Here is a 25,309-nt window from a genome sequence, read left to right as displayed (position 1 = left end):
TAATGGGGATGTAGCTCAGATAAAGAGTGGATGAAAAGCAACTTTAGCTTTCCCAGATCCTAGCATCTAGGCACAATTAGAAAGGACCCCTGGAGATAGTAGCATTTGCATAATGATTAGTAATATCCCAACTATAGCAACAAGTGTCATTCTTGAGAGCAAAAATTTAGTCACACACAAGAATGAGAATTAATACTTTGCCTTATCAATGAATAGAGGCTTACTATACCACTCTGTTGGTAACATCTGAGTTTTAAAAATATATGCTGATATTTCAGCAACCAAATGAGTTAAGCTCAAATAGGTTATTGCTTATTCTTGGATTATTGCTTTCTAGCTAACATCACCCCATAGGAAAGGAAATTTGATTAAAACTAAGCATGATGTTCTTCAAATATTAAATATTATTTAGTTTTTGTCTAAATTTCCCTCAGCACAGAACCCAGGAAATATTTTCATTATATGTATCAGCACTTTAAAGTGGAAAAAAAAATGGTGTCCCACTCATTTCTTCATTTTCCAAAGTATTTTTTATTTTCCTGAAGAAAGTTAATAAAAGATAACACCAACCAGAGCTAAGGGAGCAACAAAGGGAGAAAGGACAACAACAAAGTAGTTTGCTTCAACATCCAGAAAAGGCCCATTTTGATTTTGGAATAAACCACTAGACTGGATACCTTAAAACTATAGACAAAAGAAAAAAAACTTGTTACTCCCCTCTTTCTATTCTCATACTCTTGAAAAAATTCAACAGGAAAAACAATGTCATTGAAAGAGATTTTATTTACTCTTTTTACAGCATTAAGGGTTGTGTTTGCTCTTGCAGATAATTAGAAACTTTTCACTAATCTGGAGTCAAATGGTGATATGATGCTCAAATCCTCAATTTGATGTTCAAATACTACCCTTTCCCACATTTAAGTAGGAATTACACATAAAATCAATCAATTAATAAGCATTTATTATTATTCTCTACCTGTTATGTGCCAGGCTTGTGACTGAATTAAAGGCTAGTCTAAGACAAGTTCTTAATGCAGACAAGATAACATGTCTACATCAAAGTGATATGTCATAAAGAGCTATAGAAAATATGCAAAAGAAGCAAGATAAGGTAAGAAGGGTATTAATTTCCTCACGGTTCATTTGTACAGCATCATCTAAAATGAGAAGGCACAGATATATGGGGGTATACTCCATTTTATACCAATCCAATGGAAATCTCTATTTACCACAGAGATAGGAGGGTCATTATTCACTCCACAACAGGCTTCATCACTGAGTACCTTTAAGTAATGAGTCATTACATCTCATATCTCTCCCCCCAACCTAATGTATTTAAAATTAAATTTAATAAAAAAAAATTACAAATTAATTCAACCTTCAGTATTGGGCACATCTGCTCTTTTTTTCTGAATAGGGCAAGCCAAAGCCAGTGAGCATCTAGGGAGTTGTTTGGGCCACAGGAGAGATATAAGAATTTTGGGGTTAGATTTTTATTGTTGTTTCTGCCATTTTTTTTAAAATTAGTACTTGGCAGCAAAACACAGTTTGTTCTGCTAAGTCTCTTTATAGGAACCTTCCCTTATGAAGAGGAATATCTAATGTTAAATTCCTTATAAATGGTTTCTAAAAGCCATCTTTTGACTCAACACATTGAAGTTCAAATTTAAGGTCTGTCTAAAGAGAGAGTAAGTCTTTCTATTGGTATCTTCTTTAGTCACACACAAGAATTTAATCTATCTGTGACAGGATACTTCCAACAAGGTTCCAAATTACAAATCCATAGTACCACATCTCATTAATAAATTCCCAACGTTTTATGCTTCTTTTAAACAATTTAAACTTGTCCTTCTAGTTTTTTCAAAAGTGAATGGATTCCTTCAAGTAATTAACCAGATTTTTCTAGTGTAGTTAAATTCCTTCCCATTCATGTTCAAAACATGATTAAAATCTAAAGAGTTATTGTAAACTTTTAAAAACTTGAGTTTGTGCTCTCTTGACTGATGGCAGTGGGGCTACAATGCTGCACGTGGCAAGATTCCTCACAGGTCTTTCCTGTAAGGATTAGCCACTGATCCTATATCATTAGACAGTTCAATAAAACAAGGCTGAACAACTGAACTTCCCTTTGGTATAGGTTATTGAAAACAGCAATTCAGATGAATGGTATTCCCCAAACCAAAAGCCATGTTACTAGACATTATACATGTAATGATTGTCAATAGGAAAAGTAACATGGTTCTCCCATAGATCTTGCTCAAATGCAACCTTGTGGAAGAGACACATATAGTTCTAGAAATGCCTTTCCATAAGCTTTCCATATGTAGTAAGTAGCTATTTCCCAGGATGCTGGTGTCAAACCTCCAAATGACCAAATGGACATTATATCCACAATATCCCAAACTAGTAATGATAAACTCTGTGTAGCTAAAAATGTAAAGTGAATGGAACTCTTTCGGAAAGCTACAGACTGAGATCCAAAATATGCTTTACAGAAAGTTACTTCTAGTTAATGCTAACTAGAGAAAGTTTTTTATCCCTAAGGCAGATACCAACATGAGGGAAACTTTTGCTATCAAACAATCTTAAAATACAGAAGAAGCAACAAGAGGAGAATCTTCTGTTTTCTGGAGAGTTACCATCAAAAGCCACTGAGTCATAAAGTTTAATACTTTTTGAAAAGATGATTACACATAAGACCCAAAATACTGATACCCTTCTCCACCATGGAATGACAAGAATTTGCTGGGTTTTCATAACTTTAGATTCTCAAGTGTCAAGGGTGCTTGTTCCCGATGTTCTTTAATTTTTTTTCTCTAACCAAACAATGAATCTATAATCTCCTATTTAATTATAAAATAAAAATTCATGAAATCAGAAATATAATGACCAAGGGGAATCCGAACTGGACACAGACATGCTAGGTTCTTTTTATTTATTGCATAAATGAAAATTGAATTATACATTTTGGATAAAAGCCTTGCAAAATCTCCAACACAGTAAAGAGTAGCACAGAGCCTTCCTTGCATATAAGTAGTTCCCAAATGCTTGCTGAATTAAAAATGAATTTAAATTGTCCACAATTTGAAAATCAAAACAAATGTCTCTAACTCAAGACATTCAAGGTATAGGATTCTGGTAAACAGACCTTTCAATAACCATAACAGCATATTTGTTAGTGATCTATCTACAGAGCTGCAGAGCAAGGAAGATGATGGAAGGGCAGGAGTAAATCAAAAGCAAGATGAGGGGAGGAAGGGCTGGGAAATGGGTAAAATTCAGTAAAATAACTCGGGAAGTGAAAGGGTTCCAAAATAACAGAAGTCTAACAATCTGGAATCCTACTGAGCTGTATCATGCAAAACAGGCAGACTCAAGTACTGTGGTCCAATTACCAAATAACGGTGTAGATCTATCATAGACATGGCAGAACAGTGGCAAGATATAGTTACCAAAACACTGAAGGGAAATGGATTGTAATCCTGTATCACTGATTGCTACTATTTAAATTTAACTCTCTGTGGGAAGGAAGTAGCATGTGTTTGTTTTTGTTTTTTTCTGTTTTCTTTTTTGACAATATAGGCGATAAGCAAGTCAGACTTCTCAGTACCATTTAGGAGATATCAGCTTCAGATCATTTCAAAGATCCTCAGTTCAGTTGTCCCAGTAGATAAAAGCATCTTTAACTATTTCCTGCCCGGGTATTTTTAGACATCTCTCCCCCCACCCCAACACACACACACACACACACACACACACACACACACACACACACACACAAATGGGAATCCAAGATAGCAATCAAACAGAATGGTAAAATGGGAAACAGCCTATGATACAGGTTCAGACAACTAGTCATAATGTTGGCTTTTAAATTCAGCTGTGAGATGCATGAATAACAGAAGTCCTCACATCAAGCATGGGTGCATTCTGCTTTATCATCTAATGTAGCAAACCCCAGAAATACACTTGCTAAGATGGAGTTAAACCCAGGAAGAGGATTCCTGGCTCTAAGCAAATAGCCTTTGGGATTCAGCCCTTCTGAGCTAGGATCCCCTCCTGCCAATTAAGGAGTGGCGTGGACCAGGTTCAGGAACGGGGCCCCTTGGCAGTCCTCGGCCAGAAGGATAATGACCACTCAGCAATTACTCCAAGGTAGGGTGGGTAAAAGGAAGAACACAGAAGAAACCACAAGCCTCCTTCTCGGCGGCAGGGGATTCTCCTAGGCCAAAAAGGTGACAGCTTTCCTAAACATGAAGTTCAATAAAAAGTGGTCTCACCGCCAGAAGCCGTGGCACAAACAGGCGATGGCCCATCCCCAGAAGCTCCAGCACTCGGCATGCGTACTCATTCACCAGCTTGCTCCGCTCGTCGTGCATGTCCTGGGACTTTTTGACAGGAGGGGTGAGCTTAGCAGCTGGGGTTGGGCAGGGAACCCCTTCTTCCATGAGCAGTAAGAGGTAAGTATCCAGAATGAGAAGCCTGGGTCTCTCTAGCCACAATCTGAAGAACTACAGGAGGAGGGGAGCCGAGCTAAGGTCTCCCCCGGAGGATGTTGGACACGCCTGAGTGTGGTGGGAAGTGCCAGCTAACGTCTCAAGAAGAGCACTTTGACTCTGGCCACCATAAAAGCCAACCAGCCACTGTTCAGGAGCCCCGAAGTAGGTGGGCAAAGAAAACAAAAAGCAAACGTAGATCTAAATATAAAGCAGGGAGAGCCGGTGAGCTGAGGAAACAGCCAAGAGTGAGCGCACCAGAGTTCAGATTTTAACAAGCCCCCCTAGCAGGGCCCGGGCTGTGAGTGTGTGTGCATGTGTGTGTTTGTGTATCAGTGAGCAGACAGCGGCGGCAGGAACCAGAAAGCTCGGGCAGTTGTGAGGCTGTGAGGAGAAAAGGATGAGCTCATTGCAATCCTTGATTCGTGACAAGCAGGGCTGCTGCTGCTGCTGCTGCCGCTGCCGCTGCCTCTTGCTGTGAATCAGTAATGAAGGGGTAGGAGAAGAAGGGGAGGGAAGAGAAGGAGGAGGAGGAGGAGGTAGGTGAATGAGCATGCAGGGTGTGTCTCAGGGGAGAATGCTGTAATAAGAAGCCAATGGCAAGCCAGCCATTGGACAGATGCGCTCCCCCCTCCCGCTCCACCTTCAATCAATGTTAGTCTGACAGCTTATGCTGTTGAAGCCTCAGCCCGCAGACAGATGAACTAGCTCCTCTTAACATGTGAAAAAATCAGACAGCCTGCCAGCAAAAACCCTGACCTTTATTGCCTCCTGCTTTCTAATAACAAGAATAAAAGTCGAGGATTATGCTGGGCTTTCCGAGCAGGATGCTCTAGTCCCTGCTGGATCCCTGGCGCAGCGGGAGGGGTGGTACAAGGGCAAATGATGGAGCGCAGACGGAAGACCAAGGACTGAGCCTCAGAGAAGCAGGAATGACACACCCTGTGTCTGAACTGTCTGTAGCGCTAATGCTGTTTTGCAGTGCCAGGATGTTCCCGAGCCTTTCAGCATGTTAGAAAGACCGGTCGCAAGGACACGACTGATTTTAGGAGAACCCAGAATTACTAAAAGGCTAAAATCTTGGATGTGACAAGATTAGTATTGGAAATGCAAACACTTGGAAAATGTTAAAGTTGAGCTTCTCAGATTAATATGATCCCTCTTAGAGACCTTCAACATAAAAGCCAAAAATTTCATCCCAAACATTTTTATATTCATATAATTTTTATATTCACTGGGTAAATTAATGTGTGAGTGAGAATGGCATTAAATGGACATCATCTCAATAGTATTATCATCTGCAACCTAGGAACTGTAGAACATCCAAGTGCTCTTAGCCTTATTTTATATTATTTATATTATTTTCTTTGTAAACAACCAGACATAGGTTAAGTTGAACAACAAGAAATGGGCCAACTCTTAGGTAAATGGCCAGATGCAACAGATTCAGTTTAGATCTTATGCCCCAATAAGATGTATCATGCATAATACTTCCATGTATTATCTAGGTAAGATATGACATAGAGCAATGGCACTTGGAACAACTTGTTTTACTTTCTGAGCTATTTCTTCCATTGCATTTCTTTCTTCCATTTCTTTCCATTGCAAAATTAAGATCTAGAATTCTAAGATGAAGAAAGTGGGCAGGTAGCCAATGATGCTATTCAGGTGCAATATTAAGAGCTATAAATGACTCAGGAAAAAGTGGAAAACCATGCGAATAGAACAAAAAGACTTTTCTTCTTTTTTTTCCCCATGAAAAACTAGAAAATCAGAGATTTTGACTTTTTTTCAGGATAAAATATTTTAGATAAAATGTTTATATGTCATTACATAGCCTATACTCTCCATACTAATTTGTGAAAACAAAACAAAAAATAACTATTCAACAGACAGAATTTGGAACTTAAAAAGACCTTTAAAGATCACCTTATAATCCAATTTCCTTCATTTCAAAGATAGGGTAAATGAAGCATGCAGAGATTAAACTCAAGATCAGTGAGTAGCTGCTGAGATTCAAATTCAGTTCCTTTGATTTCAAATCCAAGATTCTTTCAACTATGCTGCACGACCTAGTTTTGGGGGGAAATTGGCAACAATAGCAAAAGATCATAGGTTTAGAACAAAATACTCTCTCTTTGTCTCTGTCTCTCTTTCTCTCACAATCCAATACACAGGTTTTAAACTGGGCTCCACAGATCCATGAAGTACCCATCAATAGATTATTTTGATAGCTAAATTTTGATATAGTTGTGTTTTCTTTGTAATCCTATGTATTTTAGCTTATGATTTAAAAACATTCTGAAAAGGGTTTTTACCAGATTGCCAAAAGAGTTCATGACATAAAAATCATTAAAGTGATTTGTTCAAGGTCACACAACTCTAGTAAGTAGCCTAGGTCAGATTTGCCTGAGATTTTCTGTTTCTAAAGCCAATCTCTTTTTTTCTGAGTTGTTCTCAAATGACTGGACACTGACCATGAGTTCTGGCTTCTCAGAAGAGCTGGATGATGGCATGAGGCAGCACATCAAAAGCAAAGTGTTACTGCAACTAAGTCACTTGATTCCCTGGAGCACAGTGTATTTATTTGTAAAATGAGGTTTTGGAACTACATATGTAGATGACTTCCAGCATCCTTTTAAACACTAGAACTCTGAGCTGTTGATGTTTGTTTGACCAGAAGCAACAGGACAGAGTGTTTGGCCTGGGATGAGAATATGAGTTCAGATTTGACCTCAGGCACTCAATAGTTGGGAAAGTCACTTAACCTCCCTTTGATTCAGTTTCTCCAAATGTAAATGGGGATAATAATTGCATCTACTGCATGGCTATTATGAAGATCAAATGAGATGATATTGGTAAAAAAAAAAAAAATTTAAGGGTACTTGGTACACAGTTGGTTAATAAATAAATAACAAATGCTTATTCTCTTCTTCTTGTCTAGTGGGGTTTTTTAAATTATAGCTTTTTATTTACCAGATATATGCATGGGTAATTTTCCCATATTGACAACTGCCAAACCTTTTGTTCCAATTTTTCCCCTCCTTTCCCCCATCCCCTCTCCAAGATGGTAAGTTGACCAATACATGTTAAATATGTTAGAGTATAAATCAAATACAATATATGTATACATGCCCATACAGTTATTTTGCTGTACAAAAAGAACCGGACTTTGAAATAGTGTGCAATTAGCCTGTGAAGGAAATAAAAAATGTAGGTGGACAAAAACAGAGGGATTGGGAATTCTATGTAGTGGTTTATAGTCGTCTCCTAGAGTTCTTTCGCTGACTGTAGCTGGTTCAGTTCATTACCGCTCTATTGGAACTGATTTGGTTCATACTTCATTGCTGAAGAGAGTCATGTCCATCAGAGTTGATCATCATATAGTATTGTTGTTGAAGTATATAATGATCTCCTGGTCCTGCTCATTTCACTCAGCATCAGCTCATGTAAGTCTCTCCAAGTCTTTCTAAAATCATCCTGCTGGTCATTTCTTTCAGAACAATAGTATTCCATAACATTCATATACTACAATTTATTCAGCCATTCTCCAGCAGATGGGCATCCACTTAGTTTCCAGTTTCTAGCCACTACAAAAAGGGTTTCCACATACATTCTTGCACCTACAGGTCCCTTTTCCTTCTTCAAGATCTCTTTGGGACAGATGCCCAAGTACTAACACTGCTGGGTCAAAGAGTATGCACAGTCTGATAACTTTTGGGGCATAATTCCAAATTGCTCTCCAGAATGGCTGGATGTATTCACAATTCCACCAACAATGTATCAGTATCCCAGTTTTCCGTGTGTGTGTGTGTGTGTGTGTGTGTGTGTGTGTGTGTGTGTGTGTGTGTGTGTGTTTTTTGTTTTTTTTTTTGTTTTTTGGTTTTTTTTTTAAGGTTTTAGATAGTGGGAAAAATTGGGACACAAATGCACTAGTGATAAAGTTAACTGGTCCAAATATTCTGGAGAACAATTTGGAATTTTATGCTCAAAAGATTATAAAACTGTTCACACCCTTTTGGCCCAATTATACCACTACTATATCTGTATCCCAAAAAAAGTTATAAAAAAGTAAAATGACCTATGTATACAAAATATTTAGACCAGCTCTTTTTGTAATGGAAAAGAAATGGAAATTGTGAGGATGCCCATCAATTGAAGAATGGCCAAATAAGATGTGCTATATGATTATGATGGAATACTGTTGTGCTATATGAAATTACAAGTAGGATGCTTTCAGAATAACCTGGGAAGACTTTAAACAACTTGATGCAAAGTAAAGTGAGCAGAACTAGATGAATATTGTACACAGAAACAACAATATTTTATAATGATCAACTGTAAATGACTTAGTATTCTGATCAGTGCTATTATCTAAGACAATTCCAAAGGATAAAAAATGCTACCCACTTGAAGAAAGAGATGGAATAAACTGAAAAACAATTTCTTCATTTTCATTATTTTTTTTTGGTTTGTTTTTTTTTGGCAACATGGCCAATATAGAAATATTTTTCATGATTTTATATATACATATAATTGATATTACAATGCTGGGCTTTAACAATGGCGGTGGGAAGGAGAGAGGGAAGAAGGAGAGAGAGAATTTGGAATTCAAAATTTAAAAAGAAAAGACTTAAAAATAAGTAAATAATTTTTTAAAAAATTAATGCTGAAAATACATAAATAATATATTTATATTTTTAAAAAAAGAAATGAGGTGTCATCACATAGATTCAACAAAAGAAAAAAATTCTTCATAATATTAAACCTATTGTTCCTATTTTTAGCTTTTAAGTCTAAATTGGAAAAGTCTAAAAACCTTTTTTCTTATGACAGCTTTGTCATGGTCCCATGAGTCTCCTCTAATCCAGCCTGTACAATCTTGGTTCCTTCAATCGATTTTCATATGCCATGTACCCCTGACCCTTTATGAGTCTGGTTACCCTCTTCTGAACATTCTCTAGATAATCAGTGTTCTTTCCTCAATGAGAGCACTAAATGCTGACAAATAATTGAAAGTAAGGTGATGACCCTCTATTGGGGAATGGCTAAAGAAATTGTGACATATCAATGTGCCAAAATAGTATGGTGCTATAAGAAATGAGAAAATAGATAATTTCAAAGAGACATGAAAAGATTTATATGAATTAATTCAAAATAAAGTAAAATCAGAAGAGTAGTATATGTATAACAACTTTGAACACTGTAAGATTAACATATTGATCATCTATGATTCAGAGAACCAATGATGAAGCAAACTGTCTACCTTCTGAAAGGGAAGAGGAAGGGAATAAACATTTACATAGCCCCTACTGCATGCCAAGCACTGTGCTAAGCATTTAACAAATAATTCTTATTTGCGCATCACAATTTGCTTTTTTGTTTTTTTGCAAGAGGCAAACAGAAATTAAGTGACATGCCCAGAGTCACAAAGATATTTGGTATAAAAAATTAAATTTGAATTTAACTTCCCGATTTCAGGCCCAGCACGCCAACCACTGAGCCCTCTAGCTTCCTGGAGGAAGGAAAACAATGAATTCAGGACACAGAAGGAGACATGTTTAATGAAAACAGATAATGAGGGAATTTATTTTGCTCTATTTTGCATGTTAAAACAAGAACTGTTTTTCTTTTCTTTTTTTATGGGGGTGGAGATGGGAGGGAGGGAAAACAGATTTCTATAAATTACTTTTTAAAAAGAACTGAACATAATACTAAAGAAGTGATCTTACACATGCTAAGTATAGTGGCACTATTTCTTATTCAAGATGACTACAGGTCTATAAAGGATATTTAAAATCATGTAAAAACTATAAATTGATCCAAATTTCCATTTCCCCCCAAGAATTTGTAATGTCCATATATTTTAAATGTTTAGTCCTATTTACAAATGCCTCATGTACTTATGGCATAGGACACTAAATGCATGAAGAAAAGTATTGTGCTGATCATGTGAAATCAATTAATCAATTTTTGTTAGACACCTGCTATGTATCAGGCCAGCAATTAAGAATTTTTAAAATTGGGGCAGCTAGGTGGCGCAGTGGATAGACCACCAGCCCTGAATTCGGGAGGACCCAAGTTCAAATCTGGTCTCACACACTTAATACTTCCTAGTTGTGTGACCCTGGGCAAGTCACTTAACCCCAGCCTGGGGGGGCAGGGAAGAATTTTTTAAATTTTAAATTTAGAATATTCTATAAGTCTAGATGGACAATCTTAGCAGCAAAAGATTTAAGCCAAAGGTGGTTCATGAACTCTAACTTGGAAGGAAGAGATGATTTCTATGAAGTAGAGAGAGGAGAAAGTACATTCTATGTATGGGAGACAGGCAATGAAAAGGCAGGTTGACAGGTATGAAAAACAGAGAGATCAGTTTGGATGGACTACAGAGTGCAGACAAGCAAGAATTGAAAAATGAGGGTGGAAAGCTAGAATGAGGTCCACCTACGAAGGGCTTTACAAGCCAGATAGTTAAAGTTTTATACTAGACACATTAGCAAGCCACTGGAGTTATTAGGAAGAGTGCCTCTACTTTGGCAGCCGTGTGGAGTATGATGGAGAAAGACTTGGTAGGAGTCTAAGCAAGGAGTGATAAGAGCTTTACAAAGGTGGCAATTGTGTCAATAGAAAGAAAAGATTGAATGTGAGGGACTTTATAGAGAAAAATGACAATATCTGGCAGCTGTAAATGGTATGAAAGCCAGGATATCAAGGCTATACTATGATTATGTATGTGGGAGACTGAAAAAAAGTGGTGGTGCTTTCCAGTGAAATTGGGAAGTTAAAAAAGGGATAGTTTAGGTAGAAGATAATCAATTTAAGATGTCATCCAGTTTGAAATGAAATAAACAATTGGTGATATGGAATCAAAGTTCAGAGGAGAGACTGTGACTAGCTCTGCAGACCTGGGGAGTTATTTATATAGAAATATTGATTAAAGTCGTAGAAGTTAATGAGACACCAAGAAAAAAAAAGACAGAGTGAGAAGAATGCTTAGGACTCTGCCCACAAGAAGATGGAAAAGAGGTGAGAAAGCTAGGAGAATTCAGTGTTATGATATCACAGACCAAAAAAAAAAACCAAAAAACCTAAATAAGAGGCGAGGGCAGCAATACAACAAATGCAGCAGAGAGGTCAGGAAGTACTAAGAAAAGACCATCTGAGCTGCACGTCAATTCAAGCCAAAGGATTTATTAAGGATGTCAGGTATTGTGCTAAACTCTGGAAATTCAGAGACTGTTGCTCCTTTGAGAGAGCAGTTCTAGTTGAGTGATTAAGATGGAAATCTTATTGCAATGGACTAAGGAATGAGTAAGAGAGGAAGTGGAGGCAGTAAGTGCTGACAGCTTTTTTTTGGATCAGAATTGAAAGAATGGTTTAGATGTGAAACCATGAAATCCTAAATTATAAATTTGTATTGTTCAATAAACAATTTATTTTCTCCCACTAATAATTTGTTCACTGTTGGATGAGACCCAGAAAAGTACTAATTTGATTCATATAATTACGTTCCTAGTTATGAAATAACCACAAAGAAAAAAGATACTATAAGAAAGTAAACTCTCTGTGGATTGACTCATTAATATTATTATTTTACTGGGAGTGAGAAGAGTCCACAAAAGTGCTTGTCAGTCAGTCAACAAACATTTATTATGATATAACAAACAGTACTGGGGATACAAAAACAAAGAAAAAAAAAAAAAAAAAACCACCAGTCCCTGCCCACAGTTTAAGGAGGGATACACATATACACAATTGTATGCAAATAAGATAAGATAAATTGGAGATAATCAACAGAGGAAAGACACTAGAATTAAGGGAGACTTAGAAAGGCTTCTTGTACAAGGTAGGGATGAGACATTTATCCCATTTAATATCAAAATTTTTATGCTATATCAAAATACCTCTGAGTTTAATTGTGGTAGATGAATAATTATTCATCAGAAGTCAATTCTATAAGTCAGCTCCTTATTTGAGACAAGTTGATTAAGACAAGGCCCTTTTGAAAGGATATAATAGATACTCCATTTTGAATTTGAAAGCAGGTCTTAAAAAATTGTTCTTATCTAAACACTGAAAATGAGAGTGAAGAAAACATCCTAATTACTTTACTACCTGTATACCTATAAAGGAGAGGGAAAACTGAAAATGTTTTAAAAAATATTTATTTACAAAGAGAGGATCCAAAGATGAACCTAACATTGGAAACCAACAGCCTTTCATCTTTTGCATTTTAAGACCATTCAAAATATGTTTATACACATTTTGCTATATTTCAGCAAATGTCAGCCCATTTTATCAAGCCCATTTCCAGCTTTTTATGTGAAAAAATGGGAAGGGAATTAGCTTACTATATTAAAATGCAAAAATCAGCTGGTTTCTGTCATTTAGTTTCATACCAACTCAATGAATTTTGGTTCATGATAACCAGATTTAAAATGACAATGCATTATAAATGCTGCCTACTAAATAAGTATCTGTTAATAGTCAAGTAATATGTTCAAAACACCGATCACACAGCTAGAAACTGACACACTATGATAAGCACTTATGAAAATACTCATGAAATGAACAAAATTTAAATCTGAACAGCTTTGAGATTTGGAAGCCAAACTTCTGGAGAGATGTCAAATTAATTGGAAAACACAATTAATATGACATTTCCAAAATGCCAAAAGGATTCAGTTGCCCAGACAGTGTAGGCGGGGGAAAAGTCATCTCTAAGACAGCTTTAGGCTAATCTACCTAACATTTTAGCTAGATAGATAGATATAGATATATCTAGATCACAACTAATGCACGTGATAAAAGAAAACCTTCTAATTACACGTCTTCTTTTTGTTTTCTCTATTTGGTTTGAACAAGAACACAACATAAATATGGGTGTTTTCTAATTTTAAATTAGCAGTGGATAAAAGATTGTCCCTGAGTAGGTAGAAGTAAAAAGAAGAATGTGTTTGGAAATAAAAGATAGTTTGAATCCCTTTTAGAAGAGGAAATTGAAGAAAAAATCTGAAAGTCAGGAAAAGGAAACCTCATTAGAAATGAGGAAAGAAAAGTGGTGCTGAGAAAAACTTCCCTGAATTGTAGTCTAGGGAGAAGTTGACACTTAACAAAACTCTTTATTTCAAATCTAGGAAGCAAAAGACAAACCGTTCAGAAGTTTCTGGTAGCTGCCATGAAGTGCATTGCTAACTTCAATTCAAGGAGTAATAAATGGATTACAGTCAGAAATAATTTTCTTGTTTTGAGTTTGAAACAGACATTTATAGGGGCAGCTAGGTGGCTCAGTGGATAGAGCACCAGCCTTGAATTCAGGAGGACCCGAGTTCAAATCTGGTCTCAGACACTTTTCTTACCTGTGTGATCCTGGGCAAGTCACTTAACCCCAGCCTCAGGGGGAAAAAAAAGAAAGAGGAAACAGACATTTACAAACTTGACTATATAGAGTTAGGAAAGACTTTGTGACTCAACTGTGTATTTGGTAAATGGCCAACTCTCCTACAGTTTAAATCTTATTATTTCCTACCTTACAGAAAGGGGATTTTATAGTTTAGATTTCAGGCTCTTTGGATCAATACTCTTTGGATGACTCATTAACGAGGAAGAAGAGAGGAGAGCCAAAAAGGGATTTGGCATTTTTGGAAGAAAAGAAACATTATTTAAAAGAATAAACTTCTAGTAAGCATAATCATGAAAATGAAAGAGACAGAATCAAAGCCATGCTTTAGGAAAAACAACATGGGATCAGTGAGAAGGACCTTCAAGCAGAGAGGCCACTTAGGAAGTTATTGGATAATCCAGTAAAAGACAGAGAGGCAATCCATGTGACATAATTGATGGAGTGCTGGAGTTGCATTCAAATCCTGCCTCAGACAATTAAGAGATCCTGGGCAAATCAATTAAACTCTCTTAACTCCAGCTTCCTCATGTGCAAAAAGGTGATAAAAATAACACATACCTCACGAGGTTGTCACGAGGATCAAATGAGACAATGTATATAAACTGCTTTGTAAATCATAAACCCTGCTATGATTATTATCATTAATAATAAGGCACTGAGAGAAAAATGAAGAGAGCTTTTTGTCAGTTCCTGTTTTCACATTTATCCATACTTGAAGCATTTTAAGATCCCATTAGAATCATACCACAAGTTCTCAATAGATAAAACATCTACTCTGTTTTCAAATTTTTGTTACTACAAAAAGTACTGCCATAAATATTTAGGTACTTATGGAGACTTTCTGTTCTTGATCTCCCTGGGTTAGGTGCCTCGCATTTGTTACTTTCAGGACATTATTTCAAAGTGTTTATGTCTATCAGGAGTGGATAGTATGCCTATCTTTTCACAGTCCCACCAACACTGACTGTTCATAGCCTTTGTCATCTTTATCACTTTGTTGAATGTGAAGTGAAATCTTAAAAGTATCCAAATGAATGAAAGAAGGAAGGTGCTTGTTGTTTTTCTATAACAAGACATATAAACAATTATTTTTATATATTTTGTAAAACTGAGTTTTAAAGAAGAAATATAGTTATCAATTTTAGTACTGACAAAGACACCAATCATAAAAAAAAAAAAAACAATCTAAAGTGTCCAAATTACAGTAGTAAGATAGAATTAAATGGATAAACCTCATTTTAAAACCAAGGAGTAAGTGGCCTCTTTGCACTCCATTGTCCCAGATACATATTCTGATTAAAGAAAGTAGCTATGTGAAGGGAAGTTACAATTCAAATTGTCACTTTTCCCCCTTTTTGCTTATTCATTCTTTACATAAAGAGTCATAGGCAGGGAAGTACATCACAGGAACCACAAAGATAACTGTGAGAAGAAGACTATTAATTTAGAGAAGCAGGTCAAAGGAATTTAGATTAGAGAGGAAGATCAGAACTAACAGAAAAAAAAATTATTTTTAAAAAATCTCTCCCTTCAATTTTTACAACCAACTTCTCTAAAATATATAGAGAACTGAGTCCAATTTTTAAAAATACAAGTCATTCCCCAATTGATAGTCAAAGGATATGAATAGACAATTTTCAGATGAAGAAAAACCATCTGTAGTTATATACAAAAATGTTCTAAATCACTATTTATTAGAAAAATGCAAATTAAACAACTCTTTCAGCTTTTTTTTTAAAAATTTTATAGCTTTTAATTGTCAAAATATACAAGATAGTTTTCAACATTCCCTCTTGAAAAATCTTGTGTTCCAAATTTTTTTTTCCCTTCCTCCTCTTCTCCCCCATCACGAAGCAAGCAATTCAATCAATATAGGTTAAACATGTGCAATTCTTCTAAACATATTTCCATATTTATCATGCTGAACAAGAAAAATCAGATCAAAAAGGGAAAAATGAGAAAGAAAAAAACAAACAGAAAAAAGGTGAAAATACTATGTTGTGCTCCAATTCAAGTCTCTATGGTCCTCTCTATGAATGCCGATGGCTCTCTCCATCATAAATCTGTTGGAATTGGATTGAATCACCTCATTGTTAAAAAGAGCTAAGTCCAAATGATATTGATTTTTAAAGCGTTTGTAGATGTTGTATAAAGACCAGCCTACTTCTACTTTCTTCTACTTTGGAGAGAAAATAAAGGTAATATAATGTCCCATTCTGTTTCTTGCATTACAACATAAATAACACTTTTCATTGACTCTCTAATTACAAATATCAGATAAAGCATAAACTGAAATTTATGCTTGTCAAACAAATTCACCACAATGAAGGTTCAACAGAGAGGGTGCTAGTTGAAGAAGATTCCTGATAGATTGTGAGATTTTTCTAGATATTCTAGTTAAAAGCATTGGGACAGAGATGGACAATAAGTTCAGAACAATGGTTAACCACGTCAAAAGAGAACGACTGAATTTCCCCTGCAAAACTGTGGAGTTTCTTTAATGACCCTGTGTATCCCACAAACAAAAAGAATCAAATTTAAAGGCGACTTGTTATAGTCTTGCTGTACAACTGCAAAAGATGGAATAGAACACTTTTTCAAGAATTAAAAATGAATATCATCCAGAAGCCAATGGAAAGATACATGGTTGATGTGAGAAAGGTGAAACAAATGACTAATGAGGAACTTTGAAAAACAGAAGTAAAAGATATCAACAAATTAGGGCAGCTAGGTGGTACAGAGGATAAACTCAGAAGTTAGGAGGATCTGAGTTCAAATCTGATCTCAGACACTTAACAGTGTGTGTTCCTAGCTATGTGACCCTGGGCAAGTCACTTAACCCCAATTGTCTCAGGGGAAAAAAGATATCAACAAATTGTCTGATGGGAAGAGAAGATGGTCATGTGGCAAAGACAAGAGATCACAGAAACCCAGATTTCTCTACTGATTCCCTTGAGTTGTCAAGACAAAGTGAATTTGTTGTCATTTGCTGAATGACACGGATTAAATTTGTTAAATGACATGAATTAATCGGAGATTTTTTTTTTTCCTGCATCCTAGTCCTACTTTGTTTTGCAATGCTGAAATGCTTGTCTTATGGCTCACAGGATAGAAAAAATAATTTTTCATTATAAAATGATGTAGCATCATCTTCATTCAATACTGTGGTCCCCAACGAGTCATGTGTACTACCCATGATAAAGAAATGTTTCTGTGAATTTAATGGTGGTCAAGTTATTAAATGTAAAATTACTTAACCATCACAGAGGGTGGTTTCTAGCAGTAAGTAAATCAGTTTACAGATTAATATTATAGGCTTGGGCACAAATAAGAGTAAAATTTTTGCTATTTTTATTTAGTCTGATTTGGGTATGTCTGTATCTTTAAGTGGAATTTCTCCATTTAAATGGAATAAAAGGAAACAGGATCTTTCTCATCTGTGCCAAAATTTTGCTGCTTCAAGTTTTAACCTATGTTGGATACACATCTAAAAATGTGATCTTAACAAATAATTGTTAAAGGATAAGTATTTATGAAAACTGTCAAACATGAGTCCATATTCACGCATATATGAACAGTTTTTAGAAGACATTCTTTGAAATACAAAGTTCAAGTTCAAATTTGTATGATTTGGTTCTCTAAAAGAGTTGTTAGAACATTCTGACTAAGAGATATAGAAATAAAAATTAGGGGAATCATATAAATTATAAAAATGGTAAAGAAGAAACTTCTTAATAAATTATAAATCCAATGGTTAAATTTTAAAAAGGTATAAGCAGGTGTATGCCATCACTACTACCTTCAGAATGTGAGTAAAAAACTGCAGGTAAAGATTTCCAGAGTCAAATTCTCTATTAAAAATTTTTGTGAGTCATCACAGAAGAACTTCTTAGGACAAGAAAATGAACTACTGATAAATGGTTTCTGATAAAAGCAACTACATCAGTAAGATCAAAGAGTCACTAAAATAAAAACAAAAAGTAATTATTTGATTAGGATTTTTAAATGGGATTATTTGATTTCTAGAAATAGTTGGTGAAATATCTCAAATCCAATCTCAGCCTTACACTATTTTTTGAATATAACCTGCAATTTGACCTGAAATTATTTGACTCTTTTATATTTCTTTTTAAAGCATTTATTTTTCTTTCCTTCCACATATTCCCTTCTCCCAACTGAAAAGGGAAAAAGAAAAAGCAAAATCATTTTAAAATGCATAGTGACATAAAATTGCTAAATCGGCTCTATCCAAAAATATATTTCTGCAACTTAGTCTACAAGGTCTGCCAGGAGGTAGAGGGCATGTTTCATCAGTGATCCTCCAGATTTGTGGTTAGTCACTACATCGAATATAGTACTAAAGTCTTTCAAAGTTGTGTGAATCAACAGTATTGTAATATGTACAAATTTTTCTCTTGGTTCTATTTACTAAACTTCACAATAATTCATATGAATTTTCCCAATACTCTCTGAAACCATCTCTTTATTTCTTATGTCAGAATTACATTATATCACATTCATAACCAAAATTTGTTCAGCTATTGCCCAATAGAAGCATGATCCTTTAGTTTCTTGTTCTTTGGCGGTGTAAAAAGAGTTACTACAAATATTTTGTACATATACTTTTCTTCTTTCTTTGATCCTTTTGGAATTATATTCCTATGTGTCACCATTGCCAGATCAAAGGGAATGCAGAAATAAATGACTTTGGGGGGCATAATTTCAAATTTCATTCTAGAAACACAATATGAATTCACAGTTCCACCAACTGTGTGCCCATTTTCCAACAATTATATACTTTGACGTATGATATCTAACATATCATATACTTTGTTGTTATCTTTGCAAATCTGACAGCGATGAGGGGGGACCTCAGCATTTTTAACTTGAATTTCCTAAACTATTAGTGCTTTGGATTTTTTTTTTTTAATGTCAATTGGATTTCTTCTTTGAAAACTCTGCCTGTTCATTTCCTTTTATATATGATGCCTTCATAGCTGATTGATGGTTGGATGAAATAAAAATATCCAAAAATAACACTAAAAATTCAGACATTAACATATTATAGTTCTAAAAATATAGATATTCAATTATGGTTAAGGGGTCTGGAATCTCCCAATAGAGATCACTGTCTTAACTATTACTGGGCCAGAATTCAAGCCAGGGAAGTGTTGGTCTTAAACACTCAGACCCATGCTAAAAAACACAATCAGTTTCCATGTCTGTCACATGATTCCTATTGAAAAAAGAAGGCGGCAATCCATTTGCCATTCAAATGTCAATACCCTTCTCTATCTTTGCATTGCAATGAGAATGAGTTATTTTCAAATAAGAATGCCTCTGCATCAAATATATTTTGCAAGAATAACTTTGATTTTTTTCATTTATTCTAAAATTAACCTAAAGCCAACAGTAGAAAATAAGTTAAATTATTTGGATATTTGAATTAATCATCTCTTAAGCAAAATTTCCTCTTTATTTTGAAAAGGTATCATGGATAGCAAAATAATTAATTGCCACAAATGTGAAACCTACAGTTTTGATTCTCTGTTCTGAAAATATCTGATAGAAAAATAATGCATTTAAAATATCTTAATATTTTAAGTTAAGATCAGAAAATATTTTAAGATGTTAACATTTTAAAATATTAAAATTTCTTAATACTTAAAATATTATAATATGATATGAAATGATATAAAGCTTATAAAGATAGATATACCCTTTTAAGCAGAGTGTATTCAAGGAAACACAGAATGAAAGAAGCAGGATATTTGTAAAATGCTTCTCTTTAAGTAATTTGATAAAGCAGGAAAAAACAGAACATAATAGATAAAAGAAAAATATATGTGATAAGAGAAATGTGAGAAAAAGTGGTTAAAAAGATGAAAAGAATGAAAAGCTGATTCAACAAAATAAGGTAAGCCCACAGTTATGTAATACAGTGACTCTGAATGAGATACAAAAGAAAACCCATAGTAAAAAGAATCTTTAGGCAAGTCTCAATTATCTGCATTACACTACTTTTATAAAAGGCATAAATAATTCTAAATAGTGAATTGAGGTATGTTTTTGCATTCGTATCATTAATTATTGTTGGAATAACTTCAAACTAAATAGTTAAGCAATTTTTTTTCAACATCTTTTTGGTGAAGGGATAGCTGAGGCACATACAGTCTTTCAGCAAGAAGGCTTGTGACTAGAACCCTGCAACAGGGTTTAACTAGACTAATAGAGAAAGTTTCAAAAGTCTGGTGTTGGTCTTGCTTCTCCTTTTCCTTCCCTTCACTATACTTTCTAAGAATCACCGATTTGGAGCGTTAGAAAAAAGCCTCCGTGCACGTCAAGCCCAGCTCTTACACCAAATGATTCCTACTATAATATACCAGACAAATGGGCTTCCAGCCTCAGCTGGACCTAAACGAAGAAAGAACCCATCATTTCCCAAGGCAGTCTTTCTCAATCTTGGGCAGCTAAAACTGTTGTTAAAATGTTAAAGAGACATCTCGTCCAGATTGCTTCTTTGCAATTTCCCACCCTACTTTTGCCATCTGAGCCAAAAACCCCAAACAAATAACAAATCAAATTCCTGCTCAACACAATAGATCTTCAAATACTTGAATATGTGGTCACACTATTCCTGAGTCTTCTCTTCTGAAAGCTAATTATTAGCCATTTCTTCTCAAAATCTTTTACCATGGTTCAATAATGTTTCTTAAAAGCTTGGCACTCAGAACTGAACATAACGCATCATGACCTTCCTGGGAGCTTGGTCTCTTTGAATGCAGCTCATGACCACATCCACTTTTGGACTGACAAAGTATACTAAAGTATAAGCCACTGTCGAACCATGTCTCTCTGATCTTGTGCACCTGAAGTTGCCTCTGTGAGTGTATGTGTGCATACATAAATACAAGCTCCACATTTATATCTACTCAACGTCACATGCTAAATCTAGTAAGATTCATGCCAACGTTTTAGCCCATCAAGATCTTTTTGGATCCTGACTCAATGTTGTAAGCTCTCCTTCCTTCCCATCTTTGTACCCTTTGTAAAAATGATGACAATATCATCTATGTCTCCATTCAAGTCACTGATAAAATGGTTAGCACAGGATCAAGCTAAGATTCCCAGGGTACACTTTTGGAGACAAGCTGACATCAAACCATTAAAAATCATTCTTGAGTCTAGGCAGCCAACTTGTTCTGAATTCATCTCATTGTACTGTCACCCAGTCCAGACCTCTTCATCTTCACATGAGATACTTTATAAAAAGCTTTGCTGAAACATAGGTTAGCAGAGGTTCTTAGACTGGGAACTATAAATCTGGTTTTTAACATATATTATTTTTAATAACTATGGCAGTATAATTAGTTTTCTTTGTAATATTATGCATTTTGTTTTATACATTTTAAAAACATTAGCTAGAGAAAGGATCTATAGGCCAAAAAGTTCCAAACAAAGATATGAGCCCTTACACTAAACTATGTCTGTAATATTTCTCTTATTAATGCTGACCAAACAGTAAATACGGTTAGTCTAGCTTGATCTGTTTGTTCTTGACAAAACCATGCTGATTCGATCCATTCTAGTATTTTCACAGAAACTGAAGGCAAAGTTCACATCTTCTAAATTCTTGTTTTCTCTTTTGGAAAATGGAACTCTTTCCCTTTTCCAATCATCTAGGGCCTCCCCTTATTGTCCATAGCATTTTAAGTATGATTGGTAGTACTTGGAAATCCCTTCTGATTATTTTGTCAGGCCCTAAGGCCTAATCATTTGAGCAGTTAACTGCAGGAGCAGCAAGATAAGCTGCCCCTCACTCATTTTGAAGATCATCTCTAATTGGGTCATTTTTTGGTTATGTCATTTCCAGTTCAAAAGTCATTCTCTTTGGCAGAGAAAACAGAAGCAAAATATGAATTTAATGACTTTGAGATTTTTCTGTTGTCTCCCGTCCTATGGATCCCCAAGCAAAAGTTCCTATTGCTTCTTTAATCTTCCTTTTTCTCTGCACATAGCTAATGAACAAAATATCCAACATCTAGTTGTTTAACTTAGCTTTCTTCACAGCCTCAGCTCAATGTGAATTTTAGCAATCCTCATACTTTTTTTTTTTTTTTTTAAATAGGACTATGCCAGGTGTTTATATTTTGTTTTGTTCTTACCTGGCTTGGCTTCCATTTTCTGTGCATTTCTTTTAAAAGTCTAAGTTAGATGGTGGGTTCCCAGGGAGTCTACATCAACCTTTTCAGAGAAATTTCATTTTTCCTTTTCATTACAATTGTTTCCACTTTTGTCAGCATCACAATTTACTGAGCATTTTCTCATTTCAATTGGGCTGACCTCCTCTGTCAAATTTTAATCCGTGGGATACTATCTGATTTTTCTCTTTTTCCCCAGAAATAATTATTTTTGTGTTTAAAATTATTGCTAAGGATTCTATTTTCATGATATAGGTAATTTTATATAACAATGTCTATTATTTAGCTAAAAAATATATTAGGCTATACTCCAATGGTCCCATTTTAGTCCCTCTCAAGAAAAAATGTTGTTATTTTGTGGGCAGTCTGAAAGTGTACTATAACTATAGTCTCAAAGACCTTAAAATACTGCCCCTCAAGAGCTTTGGAGTAAAATAGCTATCTACCTACTCCATGCTCAGAGGTTTCTATCTTCTTCTTAAAGGTTTAGGTTCCCTAACTATTTAATGTTTTTCTGGCCTCTTATTCTAAGCCATATTTTCAATAATACTCAATCACCACTCATTCTTCCCTATGGTCACTTTTTCATTAAAATCAGTGACTACTAAAGTATGTGTTTATTTAATTTGCAAAGTCTTTCTCACGGTGTCATTTATAGCACTTTCAACTTCTTCAGAAATTGATATGTTAACTAATTACATTCATAGTAAGTTTTTCTTTTAGGCTTATCCATAAGTAGAACAGAGTGAGAATAATAAAGAGTCCCACAGAAATGATGTTTCTTGTTGCTTTTAGAAACTATCTTAAAACCAGCTCTGACAACTCAGTATGGATCTTTCTAAGGAAAATCTTTACACTATCTTTCCAATTAGCTGTTAACTCCTTTATGATTCCTGCTTCTACTTATAGCAAAAATGTCAATACTGACATTTAGTTTTTTGCAATATGTCCATTAAGGAATTTCAAATTTAAAAGTATCAAGTATTTAGGTAAAAGTTTTTAAAATTTTGGAAATGATGAACCTTGTAACAGATACAATCATGTTTTCTACTTTTTAGTTGAAAAATTAATTGCCTGATAGCTACTACAGATAATTCTGTCTCTCTTTATTTAGACTGGCCCCTCAGTAAATGTTTTTGTTCCCTTCCATGCTAAACAGTTCCAATCTCTTCAACTAATCTTTCTATGGTTTGACCTGGTAATTTTTATCCTGGAAAAACCTCAGGCAGTCAACTAGCATTTATTAAGCACCTACTATATGCCACACACTGTGCTCAGTGTTGGGGACACAAAGAAACATTAAAAAGCAATCCCTGCTCTTGAGGAGTTCACAAAAAAGAGAAAATATAAACAACCATGATATAAACATATATATGTGTGTGTATGTTTATACATATATATATATGCACATGTGTGTATGTGTATTTATACATATGGGGAGGGAGGGAGAAGAGAGAGAGAGAGAGAGAGAGAGAGAGAGAGAGAGAGAGAGAGAGAGAGACAGAGAGAGAGAGACAGAGACAGAGAGAAAGAGAGAAGGATAAAAGAAAGAGAATGTTGCTTAATCATTTTAGTCATGTACAACTCTTTGTGACCCCATTGGGGGTCTTCTTGAAAAAGATAATGGAGTGGTTTGCCATCTCCTCCTTAGGCCCTTTTCACAGATGTGGAACCAAAGCAAAAAGGATTAAGTGACTTGCCCAGTGTCACACAATTAATAAGTGTATGAGACCATATTTGAACTCAGGAAGATAAGTGACTTGCCCAGTGTCACACAGTTAATAAGTGTATGAGACCATATTTGAACTCAGAAAGATAAGTATTCCTGATTACAAACCCAGTGCTCTAGCAACTATGGAGCACCTAGCTGCCATATATGTATATGTATATGTGCGTGTGTGTGTACACACATATGATAAGATGAGGAAAATGAAGGTCAGAGAGATTAAATGATTTGATTCAAGTTTCACAATTAAGTGCTAGATCTGAGATTCTAAGCCAAGTCTTTTCTTCAATTTTGTCACATATTCTTGTCATTATATCATTATTCTTCTCTGTGTAACTAGTCTATTATTTAAGACCTAGTCTTATTCTTCTGGATAATACAATTTAGTTTTGGGGGGAAAGATATGTACATATAAAACTCATATAGGCTTAAAGTATAATTATCATTCTACTTATAGCAAAAATGTCAATACTGACATTTTACTTTATTATACTTTAAGCCTATATGAGTTTTATATGTGACAAATTACAAGGAACTCTTATCTTCTCATTTTTTCTTTTCAGAAATGACAAAAGAAATGCTAAACATATTTTTAAATACCAGAAATCCTCAAAAAGAAAATTGACAAAAGACACTAAAAACCTGAGCAAACCATGGTTCTGACATAATAGAAAAATATTGTGAATTTTAAGAAATGGAAAAATGGCAAAACCAATGGAAATAATTTACTGAAATTGTTCTGACAATAATATTTTTAAGAGCTAGATACATAATCAAATGGATAACAAAAACACTTAAAGAATTAAAAAAAGAAACTCAATTAGCAATCTCTTCCCCACCCTTTTTTAGAACAAAGGAGGAATTAGATATAGCTAAAGCATCTTAGGGGAAATGATGTAATTACATTTTTAAATATGCTTGGGAAAACAAACAAATGGAATTATGAAGATAACAGAATTGTTTTTACTGGAGGGAAGATTTGTGAAAGAAAAAAATATATGTGAAACATTTAAGTAACAATGAAAGATACTGTATGATAAAATATCAAGGGGAACAATGTGGTCAGTCAACAAGCATTTATTTATCTCTCTCTCTCTCTCTCTCTCTCTCTCTTTCTCCCTCCCTCCCCATATGTATAGCTAAGATAGAAAAAAAGCAAAAATAAATCCTAATCTCAAGATGCTCACATTCTAGAGCAGGGGGAGATAAACATACAAATTAAGGTCTACAAAGATTTAGACAAGATAAATTGGAGGTAATCTTAGAAAAAGGTCTCTAGGATTTAGAGGCACCTGAAAAGGCTTCTTATAGAAGATGAGAATTTAGCTGAAACTTTTAAGAAAGCCAGGAAAACCAGAAGGCAGAAATGAAGAGACAAAATATTCTAGGCCCAAGAGAAAGAGAACAAAAATGCACAAAGTCAGGAGATGCAGCTTCTTATGTGAGAGGAAAAAAAGGAGGCAAAAAGGCTGGAGAACAA

At 35.0% G+C, this 25,309-nt stretch overlaps 1 protein-coding gene across 10 annotated transcripts in view; it reads right to left on the bottom strand.

Annotated features, from left to right (window-relative positions):
• Positions 1-25,309, bottom strand: part of RABGAP1L (RAB GTPase activating protein 1 like) — a 665,899-nt gene that overhangs the window by 153,009 nt on the left and 487,581 nt on the right. Inside the window, exon 1 of one of the 10 annotated variants that reach the window (XM_074308405.1) lies at positions 4,281-4,926. The exons of the other annotated variants lie outside the window; for them this stretch is intronic. Coding sequence (XP_074164506.1) covers positions 4,281-4,448 — 168 coding nt within the window. The 5' untranslated portion in view covers positions 4,449-4,926. Of the gene's footprint in view, positions 1-4,280; positions 4,927-25,309 lie in introns of those variants that run through there. 10 annotated transcript variants of the gene reach the window in all.

This window comes from Sminthopsis crassicaudata, chromosome 4 (genome assembly GCF_048593235.1).
Source record: "Sminthopsis crassicaudata isolate SCR6 chromosome 4, ASM4859323v1, whole genome shotgun sequence".
Classification (NCBI taxonomy): domain Eukaryota; kingdom Metazoa; phylum Chordata; class Mammalia; order Dasyuromorphia; family Dasyuridae; genus Sminthopsis; species Sminthopsis crassicaudata.
The sequence above is the reverse complement of the archived record's forward strand: the minus strand, read 5'-3'. Positions and strand labels throughout refer to the sequence as shown.